General features: G+C 39.7%; 1 protein-coding gene across 5 annotated transcripts in view; it reads left to right on the top strand.

The window, feature by feature from the left end:
• Positions 1 to 25,275, top strand: part of TPRG1 (tumor protein p63 regulated 1) — a 378,969-nt gene that overhangs the window by 339,432 nt on the left and 14,262 nt on the right. For all 5 annotated transcript variants that reach the window (XM_074190656.1, XM_074190659.1, XM_074190658.1 and 2 more), the window contains one exon: positions 23,703 to 23,856. In XM_074190656.1, the coding sequence (XP_074046757.1) occupies positions 23,703 to 23,856 (154 nt within the window). The remainder of the gene's footprint in view (positions 1 to 23,702; positions 23,857 to 25,275) is intronic.

Genomic DNA, 25,275 nt, shown 5'->3' with positions numbered 1-25,275 from the left:
CATAATACTTCTTGGAGAAAAATGATTTTGTCTTCCTTATCTCCTGAAGAGTAGAGCTATATTTTGCATATTTCCTGTATCCTCTCTGGTAACTTGTTTGTTGCTCTGTCTATAGTAGTTGCTAAATAAATACCATTTCAGCTCATTAATATATTAACTAACTATAGGGTTTAAAGTTCGCTGTGCTGATATATACTTGCTATTTTTGTTGTATAAATATATTTTGCAAGACATCTAAGAAATAGGATTGTGGAAGTACACATACTGAAGCGTGCATATTTAGTTGATTTCAGTGAAATCATGGTGCAGTGGATATGTGGTCTTCCTATTACAAGTCCTTCAACCAAAGTTGCAGATAGAAGCCTGTCCATTCTTTGTCATTCTGGGCTTCTGTAAAACCCTTCACTGCCATCACCCATTGATCCAGAGGACTCACTTGAAGTTTTGGTTTGCTATTTTGTGACTGCAGTCTGTGGATAGCACACATACTATCCACACCTGGAGTTTTCCCATACCTTGGCTATCTGATCAGTTCCTTTCCTTATATAATCATGTATTTTTTTATATATGTTATGTCATTTCTCCCAATTTCTCAATGTCAATACATTAAAGCCTACTCATGTCCATCATGCATGAGTCCACACAGTGGCCCTTGGGTGGCCTATAACATTCATTCTGTGAAGAATGGCTATTTGTGACACACAAGCCTTAAACGTCACCACAAGATTCTGTTTGTGTTTTCAAAACCTAGGATCCTTTCCAGATCTCCCCTTTTGAAATTTAGGAATCTTTATAGAGAAGACCACATGCACTAAAAGGGGTACAGAAGGTCCATTATCATATATTGAATATTGGGCCATATCATTGAGTCTAGGAAAGGAGATTCTTGGGGGTAAATTGCTAAAGGAGTTAAGATAGTAGAAGGGATGATAAAAGGAAGCAGCAGCCTGACCTTGGAGCAACTACTACAGGGGATACCAGTCTTTTGTCTCAGACTTTTCACACTGTCCACAACTCCTTCTGACTTTGATGAATCCTTGTCATGCTTTGTTACCCAAAATGTCAATGACGGAGCAGTATATGTCTGAGCAAATACTGCTTTCAGCTTGGGTGACGGGCAGCTGTTGGTATGGAGGGCCAATTGGTTGTCTCTTGGTGATCCCTTTAGAACTCAATCCGGCCAAGTAACTACCAGTCTTAGAAACACTGTTCAAGGGAGATTACCACTTGTTGCCTTCTTTCCCCAGAAAACATGGGGCCCAAGCAGTGTCAAATGTGAAAATCTGTACTGGCTGGGGGAAGTTGCAGGGAGACAGGAAGAAAGATATGAGAAGACAATTCTTTCTCAACTGATAAAATGTCCCTTTACCATCCCATTACCTAGCACTAAATGTTGAACAGGCTTAATGAACGTTTATTTAATTCACTTGAATAACAATATTCAGTGTAAAATTTGGAATCATTTTCTTCTTCAAATTTGTGACCCGACACTCAATAACAAAAGGGACCCAATCATGTTACCTGTTAATTTGTGGTAAACAGATGTACTTGCTTCAGTGGAATATAAGCTCATTGAGGGCAGAAGCTGTTTGAACATTGTAATTTTGTTACCAATATCTACAACAGTGAGATAGTGCTAGATACACAATAGGTCTTTAATAATACTTACTAATGGGGCAGCTGGGTGGCACAGTGGATAGAGCACTGACCCTGGAGTCAGGAGGACCTGAGTTCAAATATAACCTTAATTACCTAGCTGTGTGGCCTTGGACAAGCCACTTAACCCCATTTGCCTTGCAAAAACCTAAAAAAAAATAATACTTATTAATTGATTAAATTAATTAAATTAATTAATTAAATTAGAGCATATTTTAATTTTCATTTTACTTCTTCATGATACCTACCCAACATATGATGCATGTGTGATTCTAATAAGAAAACAAAGAAGGTTCAAGAAATTTGTTCAATTTCCAATTAATTCACTGAAATCTATTTGTATGAAAGTTTTCACTTAAATTCACTGAACCTCAGTATCCCATTTGGAAAATGGAGAAGGATATTTTTGCTCTCCTTTATTGGTTGTTTATTTGTTTGTGCTCTTTTTATTTTTTTGATGAGGCTCATAGATCTATCTATCAATCTATCTTTCTACCCATCTATCCATATGTCTGTCTTTCTTTTTCTTTCTTTCTTTCTTTCTTTCTTTCTTTCTTTCTTTCTTTCTTTCTTTCTTTCTTTCTTTCCTTCCTTCCTTCCTTCCTTCCTTCCTTCCTTCCTTCCTTCCCTTTCCTTTCCTTTCCTTTCCTTTCCTTTCCTTTCCTTTCCTTTCCTTTCCTTTCCTTTCCTTTCCTTTCCTTTCCTTTCCTTTCCTTTCCTTTCCTTTCCTTTCCTTTCCTTTCCTTTCCTTTCCTTCCTTCCTTCCTTCCTTCCTTCCTTCCTTCCTTCCTTCCTTCCTTCCTTCCTTCCTTCCTTCCTTCCTTCCTTCCTTCCCTCCCTCTCTCTTTCCTTCCTTCCATCCATCCGTCTATCCATATGTCTGTCTGTCTATCTATCATCTATCTACCTACCTAACTACATAACCACCTATCTACTGATAATATGACTACTTTACAAAAAAAATCATATAAATGTCATATGATTTTTGTGAGAAATAAGAGTAAATTTCTAAAGGTCAAAATTTAAATGACGGTGGAGGAGTTGTTGGAAAGAATTCTAGACTAGGTAAACAGTATAAACATTATTTAAAATGGAAACATCGCATATTTTATGAGCAATGTGAGAGGTTTGTATGCATGTGTGTGTGTGTGTGTGTGTGTGTGTATGTGTGTGTGTGTTCATTTGGTTTTTAGACAGGGCTGAGCCAAGTGCACACAGCTCCCTTGCGATAACAGGAATCTTTTCCTCCTTTATGTTCAATGCATCAGGGACCCTCCAAACCATATGTAAAGAAGATTACCAGGAAACAACTTATAGTTTTAAAACCCAGAAATATGCTTCATTAGCATATTGGAGTACATCAACTTTACAAGGTCAACTTAATTCAGGGGAGAAATGAATTACTCAGTTTGGACTGCCCCCATCTTCCAGCTAACTATTTGTCTACGAGTGACAGAGGCTCCAAGCCCAGTAGAAGAAAATTGAGGTATGAGAAAGGTTTCTGGTATGTTCAAACTGTGGTTTTCCAAACATTTGAGGAAATTAGAATTTGCTATCTCATCAGTCCATTTGGGTTCATGGCCTTCTCATTTTACTGTTTTGTAAGAATGACTCAGAAGTTCATGGAACTTTTGGGGTTGAAAGGGACCTTCAAGGTAATCCAGTCTAGTCCTGTTCCATCACCTTAGACATGATGAATGAGAGGTTAGTGAAGGAAAGTGACTCACCTAAGAATTAGGATTTGAATTTGGTCTCCTGAGGCAGCACTCTTTTACCTGCCTATAATTGACTTCTAGATGTCTGTAAAAAAAAAATATGACCCAGACCCTTGAAAGCAATTACCAGAGATCTATGGGCATGTCAGAAGAGAAGTTAGAACACAAGGGATCATCACATCCTCCCATCATAGGATCACAGAATTAGATTTTAGAAGGACTTTATAAATCATCACATCAAAAACCTTTATTTTTCAGAAAAGTGAGAGGGTAGAATGTTGGAAAAAATCAATCAAGTCATTTCAAGTCATATAAAGGTGAGCAATCCATCAATACCAAGAATAGTTTTCATGCTAAATTTGAAAAGTCTTTGAAGTCTGTTTGAAAGTAGTGGAACGATATCCAACAGGAAGCATGTTCAATTGGCTAAGAGATTTGTCACACCCAGTGGAACCCATATAAAAGCAGTTAGTCAGCAGGCAATTGTGTAGGGTCAATAGGTGCCAGACAGTATTTACAAATACTGAAAGTAAGAATTCTTGTCTTCAAGGAGTTTATGTTCTAATAGGGAAGGGGAAAGTGGTAAGATGTGGCTAATTCTAATGATGACTAATTCTAAAGGAATATAGACTGATGGGAAATTAAGCCTTTAATTAGCTGCAATTAAAGAAATCTATGGTGTGGTGAACCAGGGAAAGAATATTCCAGCAAACTCCTAAGGAGGAAGCATCTTGGGAGAATGGATAGACCTTGCCTTTGGCCTTGGCTTAGATTTTCTCTTCCTACTCCCCCTACCCACCAGTAACCCATTCCTTTGGTCAAAGGAGTTTGTTGCGAGTTTGAATGGATGGATGAAGGATGTAGTGCTTCCCATCATCCTACCAGTGTGCTTGAGGTATCTCCAGAATACGTAATGCCAGTATTTGATTGAGGACAGACTAAGATGATTCACAACAAAGAACCTTAAGGAGAAATTTTGTAGTACTCTGTGATTATAACAAGAAAGGTTTCAGTTCTATGGACCTGGGTCTTAACCCTTTGCTGCATTTACTCCCTAAGTTTGAACCTCCTTTCACTTGGACTCCATGTCATTTTTGTACCAGGGGAGTTTTGCACCAGCTTTTATTTTGTCTATTTTGAATCTGGCATAGACTGGGTAGTCAGCCTCTGATTCGGGTCCAAGTAAGAAGGTTGAGCTAATGGTCCAGGAGGGGGATAATCTCTCCTAATTCTTTGGAATCAACATACTTCATTATTATTTTTAGCACATAGTAGAAAATTAATGAATAGACTTCTTTACTTGGATTGACAAGAGGTAAGGGGTTTTTTTTAAAGCACTATATTTAACATCAGAAAAAACCTACATTTATTGAATTTGAATTTTAGATCAGCCACTTAAGTATCAACCATAAACTTAGGGTTGACAATTAGGGAAGGATACCATCGATCTGCCTAGTAATTACTCTCTGGGCTACACACTAACCACAGACATGGCCAGGAGGCCAGCCTTTGGGAATCTGGGATGGAGGGTGCTATGTCTGTGGTCTGGATGGAGTCACAGCAAAATGGAAGTCAAATGAAGGAATGAAAGGCAGAGATGCCACTGTAAAGGAGTATCAGTTATGAGGAACTCAGGAGTGGATGTGACTGTGACAGAGAGAGAGAGAGAGAGAGAGAGAGAGAGAGAGAGAGAGAGAGAGAGAGAGAGAGAGAGAGAGAGAGAGAAGGATTTTGGGGGGAAGAAATTCTGAAACAATTTGACAGTATAAATTCCCTGAGATTTGTGTTTTATCCAAGTGTGGAATCTTGAGTGGATATATGAGGGCATGAGGAAATTACTTCTCCTAGGTTCTTACAGTGGCAAAGGCTACTGTGGGCAATTTGCTTAAGCTTTCCGAGCATCTGTGTCCTCTGCTTCAAAACAAAGATCATTTTCCTAAGTATTTGTACCATGGTTATCACAGAGTTTGACCGAAGTCTGTTGACTGGGGAAGCCATCGCATTGGGACTTTCAAGAAATTGCTTCCTTCCCTTCTACTTATTTTTTCTTCCATATTCAAAATGTAGAAGTCATTTCTCATGAAGAGTGAAAAAGTAAAATAACAGTAAGAAAAACCTTTGTCTCTTTTGTACTTTATGAATGCAGCTGCTCGCCTAGGGATTACTAAAATTGGGGTGTGTGTATGTCTGTGTGTGTGTGTGAAATGCAGAGAGAGATAGATAGATAGATAGATAGAGAGAGAGAGAGAGAGAGAGAGAGAGAGAGAGAGAAGAAAGGGAGAGAGAAAGAAAAGGGAGTAAGAGGGATAAATAGAGATACAATTCAAGTGTGTGTGAAAGAGTGTTTGCATATGTGTTTGCATGTGTGCCTGTGTTTGTATGACAGAGACAGAGACAAAAAGAGAATGAGAGACAGAGAGAGAAAGACAAAGACAAAGAGATAGAGAGACAGACAGACAGACTGAGAAACTCTGCATCTGTGTGAATGTCTGTCTTCCTGGGGGAGTGTATGGGTCAGATATTCTCTTGCTGTTTCTTCTCTAACAGCTTTTAAAACCAAATTGTTTCATGCTGCAAACTGTAGGGGTTGTTGTTCAGAAATTCTCTTGGGTGTCAAACCTGCATATTGTCAAACCCACCTGAGTGAGCTTTGAGGTGCCAAGCTGGCCCAATCTGAAGAAAAAAAATGGAGCAGGATCTCTAGGGAGCCCCTTCCCCCCTCCTTCTCTCCTTTGGAGGCTGGCTCCTGTGTGAGTTGGTAATTAAAATGCCAGCCAGCAGTGAGCTGAAAAGCCCTATTGGATTATCAGGAAAAGGGGACTTTGAGGCATTGTCTGCCAGCACATCCTTGGGGGGAGGTGGCCCAATGCCAGGCCTCCCGCAGGGGGGCAGGAGCCATGTAGGGAAGGCAACTGGCTTCCAGGCTGGAGCATGTTGCTTCTGATGGCGGTGGTCCCCCTTGCCCTGCCATGGTCTTCCTTCTCACCCCCTTACTGGTGGGCTTTTACAACAGGTTCCTAATTGTTGCATGTCATTCATCAGGAATGTCAAGTCTGTATGTCAGTGATTGGAAGCCAGATTGCAGGGAGAGATTCTGAACCACCCATGACTTGCCTATTGTCTCCCCTTTAGAAAGGAGATGACGCCACTGGGCCAGGTTTCTCAGAAGAGCTCCCAATGTAAACAGTGCAGGAGCCTGGTCAGTGTTTGGCTAAGCCTCCTTTCCCTCTTGCCCCCTTCTCTCCTCCAGAGAATTGATGCTGGAGGCATGCCAAAGTGGGGTGTTAACTGCAGCCTTCTTTCATACAACTGCTTCAATGAGCTCATAGGATTTGGGGGCTGGGGTAATTAAAAGCTAGGTAACCTCTGGAGAGGTTTTGATAGAATAAACACGAGGAAAAAATATAATTGGGAAGGGAGCAAAGGAAGACTCAAGGGTGGGCGGTTCTGCCCGCATCCAGTTTATTTCTTTTGTCCTTAAACTAAAACCCTTTTTAGCCTTTTCATTTGGAAGCAGCCTAAAGTTGTGCTTCAGAGCTTGGGGCTGGCATGGGCATGTCACAAATCTCCTAACATGCTCTGGCCCACTGACCTTGAAGAGATTCTGAGAAGAGAAATATGCCGTCCTCTAACAGAGGCCTAGAAGAGCAGTTTGGGGATGTGCTTGGGAGAAAGGTTGGACTGTTCCCTTCAACTAAGTCCCAGAAGCTTCAAGGAAGGGGTTGTATTTGTTTTGTTTCACTCTTCTCTTTGTTTAAAACTCAATAATGATGAAGGCCCTAGAGCAAGGCAGAATTAATTAAAGAAAATATTAAATTATTTTTTTCATTAGGGAGTTTAGAGGTTGATAGATGACATGGAGAGCAACATACTTTGATTTTTTTTTATTTTCCTTGTCATCTTATGTCTTTTTTTGTTGCTGTTCATTTATTGATAAATTTTGTTTTGATTCAAATAGCATTCCCCCAGGCAACACCTAAAAAATAGATGGCTTATTGCATTACCTTAAAACAGTTTATCAATGGCTAACAGAAAGGAGACCAGTCCTTCAACAAAAACAGGATGGTGGGGTGGCTAGGTGGCGCAGTGGATAGCGCTGGCCCTGGAGTCAGGAGGACCTGAGTTTAAATGCTTAATAATGACCTAGCTGTGTGGCCTTGGGCAAGCCATTTTACCTCATTGCCTTGCAAAAACCTTAAAAAAACAAGGATGGTTCTGCCATTGACCATCACTTCAATTGACCACAGTTTTTGTATTTTCAAAGGTCCTTCCTTGTTTTTGTTGTTTGTTTGTTTGTGTGTTGGTGGTCATTGTTGCAGTTGTTTTGGCTCTCTTTTTATTTTGTATCATTTCTTAAAAGCTTTCCCTTGGGAGGTTGAATTTTGTATGTTTAAAATTTCCTACAAAATTGTGTTATTCCATTAGGGTCATCTTTTGTATTTTGACTGGTTCTTACTCAATAGAGACAGTTAGGTGGGACAATGGATAGAGTACTGTGGCTGGAGTCAGGAACACTCATCTTCATGAGTTTAAATCTGGAATCAGACATTTATTAGCTGTGTGACCCTGGCCACGTCACTTAACCATGTTTCTCTCAGTTTCCTCCTCTGACATAGAAGCTGGAGAGGGGAATGGCGAAACCCCTTTAGGATATCTGTCAAGAATAGTCCAAATGGGCTGAAGTCAAATGGAATCTGAATGAACAATGACCACCAACTCCAAGTAAAGCCCCATAATGTAAGTTGCTTTAGTAAGCCTATGTGACTATCAGCTATTGACTATTATGCTACAAATATATAAAGAATTTGGCCCCAAATTGAATCAGTACAGGAAGCCTTTGGAAATGTACAAAGTTCTATGAATGACCTGTTTTCTTTCAGAAACCAAAGCCCCACTAATATTCTGCTGATAATAGTGTATGAGTGCAGGTAATAGAATTCTACAATCTTAAAGAAAAATCCATCAAGGAACAAGGATCCACAAAGCACCTGCTGTATGCTACACACTACACTGGTTTCTGAGAATACTGAGAAGCAATTTAAATGATCCCATTTCTCAAGGACCTTGCGTCTTAATGGGGAAGAGGAATTGGGAAAATCTTCATGTAGCCCAGTTTTGAAGGCAACCAGTGATTCAAAAAGGAGATGATACAGGATCATTCCATGAATTTGGGATAGAGGATGCAAAGGCAGGACAATGGAAAATAGAATGTGATATATTAGGAAGAGCAAGGAATGGGAGATTACATAGATGGCCATGAAGAGGGGCATGCTGGACCTGAGCAGGCTGAGACATAGACAAGTGGTTATGCAGAAAGAGTATGGGATGTCATCAAAGTTGTGCATATCGTAGACTCCCAAGGGAAAGCTTTTAAGAAGTGATATAAAATAGAGGAGAGCCAAAACAATAGCAATGGCCACTAAGAAACAAATAAGCAAACAACAACAGAAACAAGGAAAGCACCTTTGAAAATATAAAAACCATGACAAGTGGCAGCACCATTCTTTTTCTGTGGCAGGGCTGGTCTCCCTTCTTTTAGTTATTGATAAACTGCTTAAAGGTAATGTCATAGGCAGTCTGAGGTATTGCCTGGGGAATGCTATTTGAATCAAAACAAAATTTATCAATAAATGAACATCCACACAAAAGTCACCCGAAGGCAGCTACTGGATCTCTGCTCATAGTAAGTGTAAAGTTTGAGAAGTTGGAGGTTTATTAAAATATAATGCATGAACCACCATAGGCATATTTTTCACACGTGATGATTCATAGGTATCAATTTACTAACCAGTCTTAAGTAGCTTGAAGAGACTTTTATTTAATAAGAAGATATGGTCATAAGTTCTTAGAATACGGCCTCCCAAATGTCCAGGATATCATATCCCACACACAGAGTGCAGAGGACAGTGGGCTTCCACGTCGCATCTATGATGTGACAAAGGAAGGCCCTTTGCTGGATCCTCAAGTCTTTCCCTTTTCATGTAGTATATCATCTCTTAGTAGATTCCTCCTAGAGTCCTGAATCTGCTTTCTTAGACTCCTCGTTACAGAACTGCTTTCAGTCACTGTGATCTTGGGCCAATGCTGGGGTGGAGATGAGAAGTCCAAATCCTTTGAAAACTCACAAGATCAGATTGTCGATCAAGGGAAGTAGAGATGAAGGAGATAGAAGTATCCCTAAGGGACCTCTTTGCAGCATCTTATCTCTCTCCTCTATAATGGACAGGCATTCAAATGCCATTTTCAGAATTTTTTTTAATAAATAAAATTGACCCAAGGGACTTCACTGAGTATCCCCAGGCATGTTAAAGTCAGATGCCTTTTACTGATTGATTTGATAGTGATATCAAGAACTAATTGGCCCCTAATTTGACCTTCTTATTGATTGAAACAAGGAGAGGTAACTATCTGCCCTTTTACATGAATAACCAAAACATAAAGCAGACCAGCTATCCAGTGAGAGAAAGGGTTTATCATAGACCATGTGCTGCAGTGGTCTTCTTACAGCATCAAGTAATTGGGGGAAAGGTCTCCAAAATAATGGATGGAGTCTATTGTTAATTCATGGAAAGATATGTGAGAGTCACATGGGCTTCCATTAATGAATTGCAATCTGAGATCAAAGCTATATCAGAATATTGGAATATATTAATATTTTCCTACAAATGTATCTTTTAACTTTTATTGATCTCTTTTGGACATAGCTATGTTAGTGGTATACCTAGGGCAAGCAGAAAAGAAATGTCATTGTTTAACTTCTATTAGTTGTCAAGAAACATTAACCCAAATTCCTAGTGCTGTGATGATTAATGGGTCCTCCTGGTTCAATCCAAAACCTGTCCACACACTGCAGAGTGCTAGATCACATTTGTAAAGGTTAAAAAACTTGACTTTGTACTCAAGCAACAGTTTCCTTCTTGGGTTGTATTTGTGAACTGGCAGGAGATTGAGAAAACTCTTAACGCCCACCTGGCTCTACTTCCTCCAGGTCTTGAAGAGCAGCCTCTGTGATGACAGTGGGCATCCTTGAGAAACTGGCATGACTGGACAGGTAGAACTGATTCCCTCAAAAAGTAGCCCTTTTGGAAGGTTCTATGAGAATGACCAAATTTACCTCTTTAGTAGTGTCTGTTGCTGCTGTTGTTTTTTTAATTGTGTTTTATGAACTATGAGCTACAGAGAAGTTTAAATTGGCTGAGAGTAATGTCAGTCTACTATAGTCTTAGCTCTGTAGTTATCACTGGGGACACAAAGACAGACTGTTAAATAGACAGTAACGGAGGAAGGAAGGAAGGAAGGAAGGAAGGAAGGAAGGAAGGAAAATGGAAAGAAAGAAAAAGAGAAAGAGTAAAAAAACAACAGCTTCTCTCAAAGAGTTAACTGTCAAAGGATATACAAGCAACTTTGTTCAGATAGAATCCTTACAGAATGTGGTAGAGAGAATTACCAGAAGGAAGGACTAACATTAAGGGACGTCAGGAAAGGCTTTTGGCAGAAATGAAGAGTTTCACTTTGTAGGAGGAGGGTTTTGTTCTCCCTAGGGGTCCTGGACTCAGTTTCCAGAGTTGTCTTCGGGGAGGTCTTGGGGATGATGGGGACGATTTGTCTCCCCCCAGAAGCACTTCATCATGCCTCTTCCTTTACACAGGTTGATGCCCTGGTCAGACTGGCTTGATAGTGCAAAAGGTTCATGATAACACTAACAATTTACTTCTAACTCTAGACTGTTCCATTCTATGGGTGTCAGCCTTCAGGAAACATGGGGAGAAGGCTGCTCTCAGAAAAGTGAATTGTTGTGTCAGAGGTGATATGAGATCATTCAAAGGATAGTACAGTCTCCTATATGTTCATCTTTTAGGAGACCAGTAAGGACCCCTCTTACCCCCCCATTCTCCAAAGCAATCTATAGAGGTTACTCCCCGATGCCACCAATGAGGCTCAATATTTAAGATAATGAAAAGAATAGGCAATTGCAAAATTCTATGTTTAAACCGATTTTTAATATATCAATCATGTTAACACAAATCCATATTTCCATTGCAAGGGTCATAACAGAAAAATATCTGAATCTGATCTCAGATAATATTTATAGGCTGTCAGTCGTATTTTTGACTATACTAAATATATGACTGTTAGCAGGCCAATTATCCCTCCTGGGCTTTGATTTCTTCATCTGTCAGTCAGTCAGTCAGTCAGTCAGTCAGTCAGCTAATAAGTAATCATTAAGCATCTACTATTTGCTAAGCTCTATGAATACAAATGAATAGCCCTACTTTGTTCTTGGCTTGTAGTCTTTTCAAGTTGATGAATTTGCCATCAGTGCTGGAGCTGACCTTGAGGCCATGTTCATCCTCAGTAAAGGTGTTTGATAACATGGCTAAAATTATCATAGAAACAAAGGTATGTCCTTGTTTCACTCCATTGGTGACAGTCACTCTTACTAGAGTCCTTCCCAGTAGGCTGATCCTTCACCTGGAAGATGGCCACCTCCCTGAGAACCAGTGTGGCTTCAGAAAGGGTCATGGAACAGAGATATGGGGTTTGCTGCCCAACAACTTCAGGAAAAATACCAGGGATAGAACAGAGGTCTGTAGACAACATTTGTGGATCTGACCAGGGCCTTTGATACCATCAGTCATGGGGGTTTATGGAAAATTATGTCCAAATTTTGTTGCTTGGAGAAGTCCATCGGTAGTGTATGTCAGTTCCATGATGACATGCTCACTCGGGTTCTGGATAGTGGACGATGCTCTCAAAATTTCTCTGGTCACCAATGGACTCATGATGATGAGTCTTTGTGACTCTAGGCCAGTGTTCTGAGCACTGTGGCACACCCTAGCTGCCCTTCTGTCCAAGGTAGAATTTTTTATAAAATGAGAGGTAAGAATAAATGTCCTCCAAGATTTTAACTCCAGTCCTATGTCCTTCTGTCACCTCATGGCTAAACACCTCCCAAAAGGCAGTGGTTGGGGTGGGAAGAACTTTGGATTTGGAGCCTGAGATCCTGGGTTCAAATCCTGCCTATGCCACTTATTATGTGGGTGACCTTAGAAAAGTCACCTCGCACCTCAAGGCCTCAGCTTCCTCAAGTATAAAATGAGAAGGGATAGACTGGATACCTACTGGAGAAAAGAAAAGGGGAAAAAAGGGAAAAACAGAACAACTGGTAGTTACCCTATAATTGCACTTGAGAAACTTAGGTATTTACCTCTAAAGGCCCTTTTGTCACAAAACTCTGATTGCCCTCCCAGGGCAGTGACACTTTCCAATTATTTATGAAAAGTCTAGGAGAAGATGATGGGTGAGGGATGTACTCTTTGGGGAGCAAGGGGGGGGGGAGGAAAGCATTTCCTAGAACTTTCTCTTTCTTCCCTCTCCTTAGAGATACCAAACACGTCCAGACTTGGTTCTTTCAAGCTGACAGCAAAAATAATAACAACAACACTCAAAGCAACTCCCCAGAGGCTACACCAATTGCTGAATATCTCAACTGATTCATTTAATTGAAGGACTGGCCCTAAAATGGTTTTTTTTTTAATGACAGCAATGGTAGCATCAGGGAGTGGCCTGTATGGATTGGAGAATGGGGAGTGGAGGGGGGTTCTCCAAGTCTATTCCACAGCCATTGGCATGTTGATGACCCAACCTGTACCTGGCACTTTATATCTGCAGCAAAATAAATTCTGAATAAAGAATACTGGCTACCTGTGAAAACAGGACTGGAGCATTCTATGTCACAGTGCATCTCCAAAGACAAGTTTTATAATAACTAATAGTCAATTGAATAAACATTCTTGAAAAACCATCTTCAACGTGCAGTGCACTGAGGCAAATTAGCAGAAAAAGTCCCTTCATTCCTGGAATTTATGGATCAGTAGATTAAAGGCCAAGGGAGACTTGGATTAGCTATGACCTCAGTCTTCACATGACTCCATTATTCTACCTTCTCATTCTGCTAGAAGGTGACCAATGTCATCTTTGGTTTTTTAAGTGCAAAAGTTAACCACATAAATAATTGACTAAAATAGAAGGGAAATCAGAAGTCTTTTTAGTTCAACCTATTTTATGGTTGAGAATACTGAGGCCCATCAAGGTGCATTGAATTTCTATAGTCTGATGGGAAGTATAGAACTGAGACAGCCTGTGGACCCTAGATTTCCAAATACGGAATTCTTTCTACTTTACCACTGGTCTTCTTGGATCATAAAGTCATTCCCAAATGGAGCTTATAGTCTAATAGACAGGAATGGTGAAAGGGGGACTTAGAATGGCAAAGACATCAAGAAATCATTCTTTAGATGGGTCTGTTCAATGGAGGACTATTGGTTTCACCCTACCACTTTTGGATAGTCACCATATTTTCTAAATTGAAATATCAGTCACCCAGATCATAGATTTACAAATTCAGATATGAAAGTGAACATTAAAATCTCATTTTAATTTTACAATTGAGAGAATTTAGACTTCAAGATATGAAGAGAAACATAATTTTTTGTCCCAATAGATCATTGATTCAAAGTTGCAATGTCATGGATTCCAGCTTCCTCAATTCAAACATGAAGAGATGGACATTTTGAAGTGAAGAGATTTGCCTGAGTCCACAAGAAGAAATAATGGAAGAGATAGGCTTTCAACCATCATGATCTGACTCTGGATCTGGGATCCAGGATTCAGTCTATGGCATCCCATTGTCTACGCAGTCAGATAGATGAAGTCAATTTTCTAGCATATTCCTGAGTATCTAGAGAGGTAGAGCACCTAAAGAGGTTTATCTGGAGTACTTAGAGAGTTTTGAGACAGAAAATTCCTTTTCCTCTCCAGAAACTCACACACATGGCTGATGAATGGGTTCTCAGTGGGGAATGCAAGTACAGGGAAATGTGATATAAAGGTGGAATGAAACCATTGGGCTTCATAAACTCCACCAAAGCAGAACCCCTGCCCCATAGTTCAACTGCAAACACACAGCACGAAACAAAATTCTTTTCATGACAGGATGTTTCTAGCTCACTAAACCTTGGGAATGTAGATGTCTGGCAGCTGAGATATCACTCTAAGAGCCCAGAATGAAAGTACTTTCTATTGGTGAAATGGAACTGCCCCCAAACCTGCTAAATTATTCCTTGAGAATCATCCTGTTGATGAGGGTAGAGAGATCACCTTTAAAATCAGGAAGATCTGGGTTCAAGTTTCCCCACTGACATGAACTAGACTTGGAATTGTGGGTAAGCCCTCTCACTTTGAGACCACAAGCAACCCTCAAAAGGAGATGCTTTTCTATCTCAGTGGATTGGTTTTCTGCCCTGGAGTTCCCCATATCAGCAAAATCAAAGATCTGGTCAAAGGAAGTAAGAAAAAGAAAAAAAAAATCCTGACTCACTCATCCATTATAGCAACTAAGTTAAAAAACACTCAGACATGGAATTTTTTGGATTTAGGAACATCAGTTCTGCCAGCTGATGCATGGTTTTCTTTGTAGTTAAATGGTTGTGCCCCAGTGCGTTTCTAGCTGTTAGCAAGTCCTGTTGACATTTGTTGGACATTGTCTTTCACATCTAGCCCTTTCTTCTCCTTTCTGCAGCCCTGATCCTAAATGAGACCCTCATTTCTTCCCTCATTCTCCTCTGAACTCCTCAGTCTCGCACCTTTTCCAAAACAGCCCCCTCACAATTGCCTAAATAAACTTTGTGAAACACAACTCTCAGACTTCAAATAACTTCAAATAACCTGAAATAACTTCAATGATGGATTTTCCAGTTTTCTTCAGGCAGGGGTTAAGTGACATACCCAGGATCACACAGGTAGTAAGTCTCTGAGGTCAGATTTGAACTCTGTTCTTCCTGACTCCAGGTCCAGTGCTCTAGCCACTTCATCACCTATCTGACTTCTCTATCCATTATCCATAAGACCCCCACCAAAAGTAACAGCAAAAATGACTCTCACTGTAATATTTAAATTAAATAAGTATGTGGAAAAGTTTTATTTTCATAAAAACCTGTGCATTTGTGGATTGATTTCATATTTATTGAAGACATTCAGATCCTTAGAGGGCATGGAATGTGTCTTTTCTAGGATTTGTTCAACACTCAGCAAATATTTCTGTGGATCCATGATTGCCCTCTGGCTAGTGGTTTACACTTGAACAATTCATACCATCACAGGCTTTGTGGAATTCTCATTCTATATCTGTTCTGGAATTATCCATATTTTGTGGATTCTCTTGCAACCTTAAGAATAATCAGTTCTAAGATGGTTCTGGAGATAGGTGATGAGGAAGCTGCAGGTAGAAGACTAACTATTCTAGGTTTTGTCCCATCCAATCTTGAGAAAACTTCTTTAATGCAACTTTTCCTGTGAAAAGTCTCAGGAAATAAAATGAGCAGCACCTATTTCCTGGCAAGGATACTCAGGTCTGTGATACTTCAGAAGGTTTCCCAACTCTCATGGCACCATTCAAATGAAACTCCTTACTCTTGAGTAGGGGGAGCCATCAAGGGCTGCTATCAAATAAAAGAGGGCTTTAGTTTATTCCTGTCAAGAAGACATAATCAGTAAAAAGGGATTGAAGGTTTCCCACATGTTGCTTTTGGCTTGTTGTAAGGACTACTCCCTAACAACTGCCCAATACACAGGAGAAAGGTATCACTTCAAAAGGTAGTGAGTTCCTCATTACTGAAAATATTCAAGCTGACACTGCATGATTATATTTCATCAATCTTCTAGTTCAAACAGAGGTTAAACATATTGGTCTCTGAATTCCATTTCAACGCTGAGACACGATGACTTTAATATTCTCCAAGAACATTACAAAGACTTTAAATTACAGATTATTTTTTGCCACTATGAATAGACCAAGTTACTTTAATTTTTGTACTTGGGCTATCCTTGCTCACCTTCATTCTTCTTTATGAATTTCCCGTGAATCCTTTCCCAATTCTGGGGTTGTGATGTACATTTTCGCCTGATTTAGTCCCCAGTGTGGACTAAATCAGAGTCTATTGAGTTTCTGGGCCACCCATGTCAATAAATGGTTAAGCTTGCTGAGCCCAAGGCCCTGGAACCTTCTGGTCCTGAGCCAGGTGAGCAAAGAAGAGAGAAAGGCAGCACCTGCTGATGGGTTTGGAACAGCCTGGGGCCATGGATAGAATGTAAACACGTTCTGAAAACCTTATTGTCTGACTCTGTGCCAGCCTCTTTTGGGTTCTTGTCATGGAAAATATTTCGGCTGAGGTCATATAGTCAGCAAAATAGCATTTAATACACTCCAAGGTGCCAACTGGGTGCCCCCTTTTGTGATAATTAAATTAGCAAGGGGCTAACATTTCATGAAGCCCCAAAAGCCTGTCTTTCAATAAGCATAAGTTGTATAAGAATGGAGAAAAAATAGCCTGCTTCTTTAAGCTGATTTTTCTTTCTCTGTCATACACACACACTCTCTCTCTGTTTGCTCATTCTGACTTACAAGCACACACCCAACATTAAGAGCAAAAGTTAATGTCTGTGCTTCCTCATAAATTGGGATCTGGTGCCTTAAGCTATGTTTTTAATTCTGTTGTTGAGTTTTGAGATTTGAGATGAGTAGAAAGGTGTAGCCAACTGAGGTAATGCAGGCTTTTGTTCCTTTTCCTGGGGAGCTAGGATTCTGAAACACTTTGTCTTCTACTTCCATTGGGGGGAAGCGAACCAGTGAAGATTAAAATGCAAGTGGAATGGGGAGGAAGGAACCTTGTTATGCCCTGCCACGAAAAACAAGTAATGGAGCAGATTGCCCCTTGAATGTGTTTAATGAGAGTTGGGTCCTTATAATTCTGGGGCATCCAAGATGGAAGAGACTTTCAACTCCTCAGGACTTGGAGAAGAGATTTTGCCAATATTCTTTTCCAGGTCCTCATTTTAGAAATAAGAAAACAGGTCAGAAAGAATCCCCCAAATCGATCAATGAATCCACAAGGCAGGATTAAGTGCCCGCTAAAAATCCTAATTCCTCTATTCTTTATGCTTAGGTCTTCTCTTAGTCACATATATTTATGAACTGGTTCTGAATTCTCTTTAAGTTAGACATTGTGTTCATCTTACTCTCTTCTTTCCAGTGTATTTCAAATTCCTAAGGCCAATGAGGTTCTGGATCACTTATGTGAATTAGATGTTTAAGATTGACCCTTGACCCTTCTGGCCATGGACCAAGGATACAGAAGAGAGAAACAGCACTGTCATTGACTCTGATAAGTCTTTATAAAAATCACTTTATTACTTCATTTGAGTCCCAGATGTGGCCAAATGAGGGTTTGACCTGAGAAATAATCAGTTTCCCCTCATACAGCATTAACTTCATGCCCACTGATTTTGTATATTATGTTCCTATGTAGATGCATGTTTATATGGACATACTTATGCACACATTTCACACACATGTATTTCACAGACACATATATGTCTAGATGTTATTTGATATTTCTTCTAGCCCTCAAAAGTCTATCATTCTATGTCCCTGATCCCAGCACCCATAGTATCACATAATTTGAGAAGAGGAAGGGGGCTCAGGGATCATCCAATCCATCTCACATCCCTCCTCCCAGAATATCCCTCCTATACCATATGCAACAAGTGGTCCACTTGTTACATAGAATAAGCATCTGTTAAATGAATTTAAACCAAAAGTATGAGTCAGATTGTAGTTGAAGTAGGTTGCCAGGAACTAGGGTCAGAGAAAGCGGTAACATCAGTATCAATGGGTACTTCCTCAGGTCTATCTCCCTGGTCCTAGCCTATTCCAACCTCTGGCTCAAACACAAGGCTTTCAGTCTCTCTTTTCCATATCCTCATCTTGATTTGTTGTGGTTTTTCTGGACTTCCTTCTTCTGTGCTGCTCCTGTCTTGCTGCACCACATTGAGGTTTACTCCCATTGTCTAATAAGCTGAATGGGACTCTAGTTGTCTGTTTTTCTCCTTTCCCCCCCTTTGGGAAAAGGAGGAATTTGTTTGAGAGAAGGTTCTCATAGCACCAGAACCAGGGCTCTCTAAAGGGTCCTGGTACTTTCTGCTTTACTGAAAATTCTTTGCTCAGCTAAACTTGGCCCAAATTGACATCTCTAAATAGATGGAGCCCCTTCTGCCAAACCCTTACCCCATGGCCATTGTAACAAGCTTTGTCTCTTGTACTTGTTAGTGGATGAGTTGGACCACCAAATTTTGGTGAACATTAACAGTAGATATTTCGTTAGCCAGGAACAGAATTTCCAACAATGTCCATGAAAGTCTTTGAAACAGATTCATTGAAGACCACAGATCATGTTCAAAGGGTCCTCAGAAATCATTTAGTTCAGTCCTTTTATTCTACTTGTAAAGAAGGAGATCCAGATTGGTTGTGAATTGCCCAATATAATAGTTAGAAGGCATTAGATGCAGATTTAAAACCCCAGAAGGACTCCTCTTCACATCATACTATGATTACAGTTTAAGACTCAAGCTTAAACTTTCACATTTTCCAGATTAAAAAACAGAAGCCATTGTGGATACATTTGGGTAGAGGGTCTTAGAAAGACAGATAGACCATTATCTCTAGTGTCTCCTTGGGCATTCGTGCTTATACTTCATTTGGGGGCAACCATGGAGGGGAAGAATAGGAAATGTGTTGTTACTGCAGCCAGCTTGGCAAATTTCCATCCCCTTTGGATAGAAGCAAATTTGCACACAGCACATAAATTGACATATGAAGCCGTAAATAATTCCATTGTGCAAGATGTTTTAATGGACTGGAGCCAAAATGCTCCATTAACCACACTTCCATAGAATATTCATTGACTTTGCATTCTGTTGCAAGAAAGGAAGAAAGAAAAAGAGAGAAAGATAAATAGAAAGACAAAGAGAGAAAGAAAAAAGAGAGAGTTAAATAAAGAGAAATAAAGAGATGAGAAGAAAGAAAGAAAAAAAAACAGTATAATGCAGGAGGTTTAGCAATGTCTTCAGCACCTGAGGAGGTGGGAGGGAGGAAGGAGACTTTAGAGGTATGCAAGATTATTTTTTAGAACTTTTGCTTCTCCCCCTCCCCCAAAGGATTAAGTACAAAAATGATTGGGTTTCAGCTTTCAAAAATAATTGTCAAAATCTGAGAAGAGGGTGGGAGTCTGTGCCAAATGTTCTCCATGGTTTTTTATTGTACAAAGTAGCCAAGTTGTGTGTTGTACACACTGAAGTGTGGGACCAACTTGTGTGTGTGTGTGTGTTATGTGTACGTATGTGAGGTTGTGTGCATGTGTGTGTGTGTGTGTGTGTGTGTATATTCATGTACACTGCAGAAATCGGCTTGCATTTTCAGAAACCAGAACAGCCTCTCTTCCCACAATTGACAAACTCAGGAAGTGACAGCTTTGGGATGGCATCACCATTAAGCTTAGGGTTTTCACTCCAGAAATCCCAGGATTTGATTTCCAAGAGAAATGGGACCTCCATGGTACTTGGTTGGGATGTCTAGAGTTTCAGATTTTTTTTGCTTTTGGCCCCAATTGGGTATAATGCCCATGAGCCTGGATTAACCTGCAGGCATCTCTTCATCCAGAGAGGGCAAAAACCACAGACCACAACTTCTAACAGATGCATGCCAAGAGAAAAACCCACGGACATTCTAGCCATATTACTCAGTACCCCTACTCCACCCCCCCTACCCTGTCCCCAATTGAGCTCCCATCTATCAGGGGAATCTCTGGCAATTCTGGGTACACCACACCCAGTGCACCTGGACCTTTGAGGTCTGTGCTGGAGGAAACTGGACTGTCCTCTGCTGTGTATGCAATGATAATGATAATAATAATAATAATATTAAGAAGTAGTAGTAGTAGTAGTAGTAGCAGTGATAGTAGTAGCATTACTTATAATAGTAAATAACAGTAGTAGTAGCAGCAGCAGCAGCAGCAGTAGTAGTAGTAGTAGTAGTAGTAGTAGTAGTAATATGATAGTGGTAGTAGCAGCAGTAGTGGTAGTAGTGGCAGCAACAGTAGCAGTAGCAATTGTAGTAGTAGTAGTAGCAGCAGCAGCAGTAGTGACAGTAGTGGCAGCAGCAGCAGCAGCAGTAGTAGTAGTAGTAGTAGTAGTAGTAGTAGTAGTAGTAGTAGTAGTAATAATTGGGGAAGAAGGGGAAAGTTCAGTTTTGCATTGCCAATTTGCTATCACCCCCATCTCTTCATTCATACAAACTGCTTTTGTGGCTTTGTCTTCCTCTAGGCTCAGCTACATCTCCTTCTCTGTGAAACTTTTCCTGCTTTTCCCAGCTTCTCTAATTTTTAGCATTCTTTCCTATTTCTATTTTCTTAATTCTGTATTTTATTCACTCAGTGAATCTACTTCCCCCCACCAGCCCACACTTCCCAGTAAAATGCCAGCTTCTTGGGCACAGGGGTTCTTTCAAGAGTAGCTCAGTATCCCCAGGACCAAGTGAGCATGGTGCTTGTCATGCAGTGGACATTTAAAGTGTATATTGAATTGAAAGGAATGGAATTTTACCAGGTTAGATTTATTCAAGGGAGGAATTGGAGCAGATTTCATGAAGCAAGATGAATGAATCACTAGTGATTCTAGAAGGTCACACATGCCGAGCTCAATGTCAAATCCAGTAGCCTTCCCTCCATAAATCCCCATACTACTAGACTCTAAAGGATATGGACTTTGATCACAACTGAGCCCAACTTGCAACTATGTTCCTCTCTTGAGTATCTGGTCCTCCTCCTATGCCTATTAACAATCTCTCCTCTGACTTTCTTTTTTGATTCTCTTTTTTCTTCTTACTTTCCATGCAGGATGGGAAATTTTCCTAGGTGAAGGCATCACATATACCTTTTGTTGTTCTCCTTCTACACTTTCCTCCCTAAGACATCATCTGTTTCTAGGATTTGCTTCTTCTCTTAAGTCCCAGTCTCCATTTTCCAAAATGCTGTTGGGTTTTTCTACTTGAGAGTCTTGTCATCATTTGAAACTCAAAATCTATGCAAAATCAACGTCTTAGCATTCTTTCTGGTTTTGCCATTTTGGGTAGTGGGTTTTGGGAATCTAAAGTTTGGATTCTTTGATTCTTCCCTCTTTGTTTTACAATGTTCCATCCGTCACCATGTACTCTCATTTCTTTGTAATGTGGATGATATTGAATAACCATAGCAGAGAAAGCTGATATAACTCAAAGATGTTAATGCAGCTGGCTTCTATGCAAGGGGATCATCTGTGGACACTGGGGAATGCCAAAAGTGAAGAGACCAGGCCAATAGCATCCATCAAAAATAAAAATGGATTTTGAATTGTAGCTAGGGTAGAAAAAAAGACAAAGTACTATGCATATAACAGCTGTGGCAAATACAAGAATATCTTTCCTCTTAGAAAAATATAGAAAATGTTAGTCATGAATTTATTGTTTTAGCCTCCCATCTTCTCCCACTGAAAGTATAAGCAACTTACTTGGAATGACATACTCAGAATGTGGTCCACGTAAGACTTGAATCCAAGTCTCCCTTCCTTCAGGTAGACTTTTGATTTATTATACTCTTCTTCAGCTACTTGTTGCATGTAATGGAATTGATGCTCCTTTCCGGGAATGGGAAAATCAATGTGGAATGAATCCTGAGACTGACACGATCATGAAATCTGTAAAATCATTGGATCATGGCATCTTTTGTGCAATCATAATCGGAAAGGACCTTGAAAATCAATGTGAACTGGATTCTCCTTTCCTCCATTCCTGAGAAGTGGTTGCTCATTCAATCTCCACTTGAATGACCACATTAATAGATAAGGAATTTAAAGGGATATTGAAGATCATTGATTTCTCATTTTGCAAAATGAGGAAACTGAGTAAACTGTTGACCCAAGATGTGACTTCCCAAAGTCACACTAGAAACTATACAGCAAAGCCAAATTTTGAATCTGGGTCTTCTGCCTTAAAATAGAACTTACTCCAAAACAAGACATTTCTTTCATATATTCTGCACCCACCTCCCCTCCCCCAACTGCCTAGTCATCTTTAGACAAGTCCATTGTAATTGTTGGAAAAAAGGTCCTTACATTTGACCCAAATCTGCCTTTTTGTAACTTCTGCCCACTGGCACCAGTTCTATGCCCTGTGGCTAAATAGAATGCATCTAAGCTTTCCTTCTTGAGTCAACCTCTAAATACTGGAGGGCAGCTAATCTGTTCTGTCTAAATCATTTTGTCTCCAAACTGAGCATTCCCAGCTTCTTTATTCCTCTTTTCCACAGTTATTTACAATGACTAGGGATGGCAAAGGGAGAGGGAAGAGAGATGGGTCTTGTTACCAGATCCCATTTATCCTGTTTCCCAAATACCGTAATGCTTTGGGGAGATATTCTTAGCATTTAGTCTAGGATCATTCATTAAGAACCATGCTTTTCTACTTAGGATAATATCTTGGGGTTATTGGACCCTATGAATAGCATGCTCCTAATAACTATTTCCTAGATCAAATGAATCAAAGAAGTTGATTCCTGCATGGGGGACAATATATAAAGAATTACAGAAGACCATGAAAAAGGGGACTCATCATGGAAAAATCACCAGACTTAAAGTCAGTTCTGAATTCTGGGCTGCCCACAATAAGTTGGGTGAATCTGAGCCAAGCACTTAATTTCCCAGAGCATCATTGCCTCTTGCGTAAAGAGGACATAGTAATCCTTGGCCTACCTATTTCACAAGAGTTGTCATGAAGATAGAATGCTGTAAATCTTCACTGGAAAGAACTCAACATGTCTAGTTCAGGCTTAGCTTCCTTTCCCTCCATTTTGTCTTCTCCTGAGATAATAGTGTATATAGTTTCATGCACAGAGACGATCCTTAAATTCATTTTATAAATATTCTCTTTCTGAGATTTTAGAAGGTCAAATCCAACTGGAGTTTTTTTTTTTTTTTGATGTCATTTGTGCTTCTTGGTGGAAGAGGTAGGACTTGGCAATGTCACGGATATATTGTTGGCCTTGAAGTCAGAAATCTGAGTTTGAATCCTGCTTTTGCTACTTTGCTACTTCCTAGCTTTATACAAGTAACATCGTTTATTTCAGTCCAATTTTCTTATTTGTAAAATGGTGTAATAATAGCATTCACCTCACAGGTTTGCTGTAAGGACCAAATGAACCTTACAGTCCACAGGTTTGTTGTAAGGACCAAAGTTTAAAGAATACTTTACCAACTTTAAATTATTGTTTAATATTATCATTATTTTTTGTGTTTTTAACTGGAGGAATTTATCCCAAATCAAGAGTACCTAAGTTATATAAACTTCATTTTGAATTTCTTTGGTTGAATCCTTATAAATCTGATTTTGAATTACTCATTTTACAGGAGGCAGGGTGAAGGCATCCGAATTTATTGGGGAAAGAGTGAGGAGCAGTCCCTTTTGTCCCGCTGGAACCCTTGGTCCACAGTTGTTCCTTATGCTACTTTTACGGAGCACCCCATGAAGAATAGCAGTGAAAAGTTCAGTGAAATTTGCAAGGTAGGTATGACTTTGGATGATTTCCTTGGGAAAAGATGTCTCAGAAGCCACAGGTATCCAAAAATAAGGATACTAGAAATGTAGACAATGAAGAAAATTTAACTTTATTTGTGCTACTTAATTCATTCTTTCTTCTTTATGAGTATCAGTTTCCCCAATAGCAGAATAAGGAGTTGAATTGGACCATAGATACTTCACCCTGTGTCTGTATTTCTTTTAAAATTTTAACTGTATTTTCTGTTTCTTATATCAACATGTTTATTTCAACATAATTGCCCCTTCCTTCCCCCTCCCTGAGAGCCATTCTATATGGAAAAACATAGTATTTTGGAAGAGTAAGAAAAATGATCAGAAAAGCTTATTTATATATGAAAAAAGTTCTGTATCTATGGATCTTCCGTCCCCATGAAGGGATAAATTGGCAATGTCTTAGCTTTCTTTCTTCTAGTCTTCTTTGATCTCTACACTTTTGTTACATTTACTTTTCATCTGTTGGTTGGGTGTACTTTCCATTTGCACAATTGAAGATATTGTGTACATTGTTTTCTTTGCTCTTTTGACTTTTCTTCATCAGTTCAGTAGATCTTTCTAAGCTTCTCTACATCCAACACATATAGCAATTCTTACAGCACACTAACATTCCATTACATTCATCTATCATAATTTGTCGAGCTATTCCTTAATCATTGAACATCTACTTTGTTCCCAATTGTTAGCCATCATAAAAAGTATGTCATGAGTATTTTAGAGTATATGATGATTTTTTTCCACTAATCAATGACTTCCTTGGGGGTATAAATCCAATAATATGGCTCTTTTGGTCATTTTATTTACTCGATTCCAAATTCTCCCCCCCCCCCAATTTTTTTTCACAGCTTCCCTATAAAAGTATTGGTCTACTTATCCTTCCCCTGTCTCATCCACAGCCAAACGTCTAGCATATGACAGATCTAGGACCAGTATCCAAGTCTCTTTTTTTACTAGCTCAATATTCTTTCATTTAGGCCATTGATCTTTTCTTGTGCATACTATAAAGGATCAATGAGCCCTATTTCTGATCTTTCCTTTCTTTTTTTATCTCATTTGATGCATTTCTAGAAACTTCTCAGAGATGGATGAGTATGAAGTGCATCTTAGCATATGTGCCCTTGGAGTCAAGAAGACCAGAAATTCCTGTCTGTAATATAATCTAGCTAAGTGCCCACTGAAAATTTACTGAAGCTCTCCATGGCCCAGGCTGGTCGCCAAGAAATACCCCATTGGCATTGCTGATAACAGAGGAGTGACAATGTTCTTCTTTCTATCCTGATGTTCCCCACATCTGGACTGAGTGCAGTTTTTCACTTCCATTTTTCCATGGATCCTCATGGTAATTCTTTAAGGGACATAGTACAGTTATCAGCAGCCACACTCCTAATG

The sequence above is a fragment of the Macrotis lagotis genome, chromosome 6 (genome assembly GCF_037893015.1).
Source record: "Macrotis lagotis isolate mMagLag1 chromosome 6, bilby.v1.9.chrom.fasta, whole genome shotgun sequence".
Taxonomy (NCBI): domain Eukaryota; kingdom Metazoa; phylum Chordata; class Mammalia; order Peramelemorphia; family Peramelidae; genus Macrotis; species Macrotis lagotis.
Note: the sequence above shows the minus strand (reverse complement) of the source record. Positions and strands in the feature narration are given on the sequence as shown.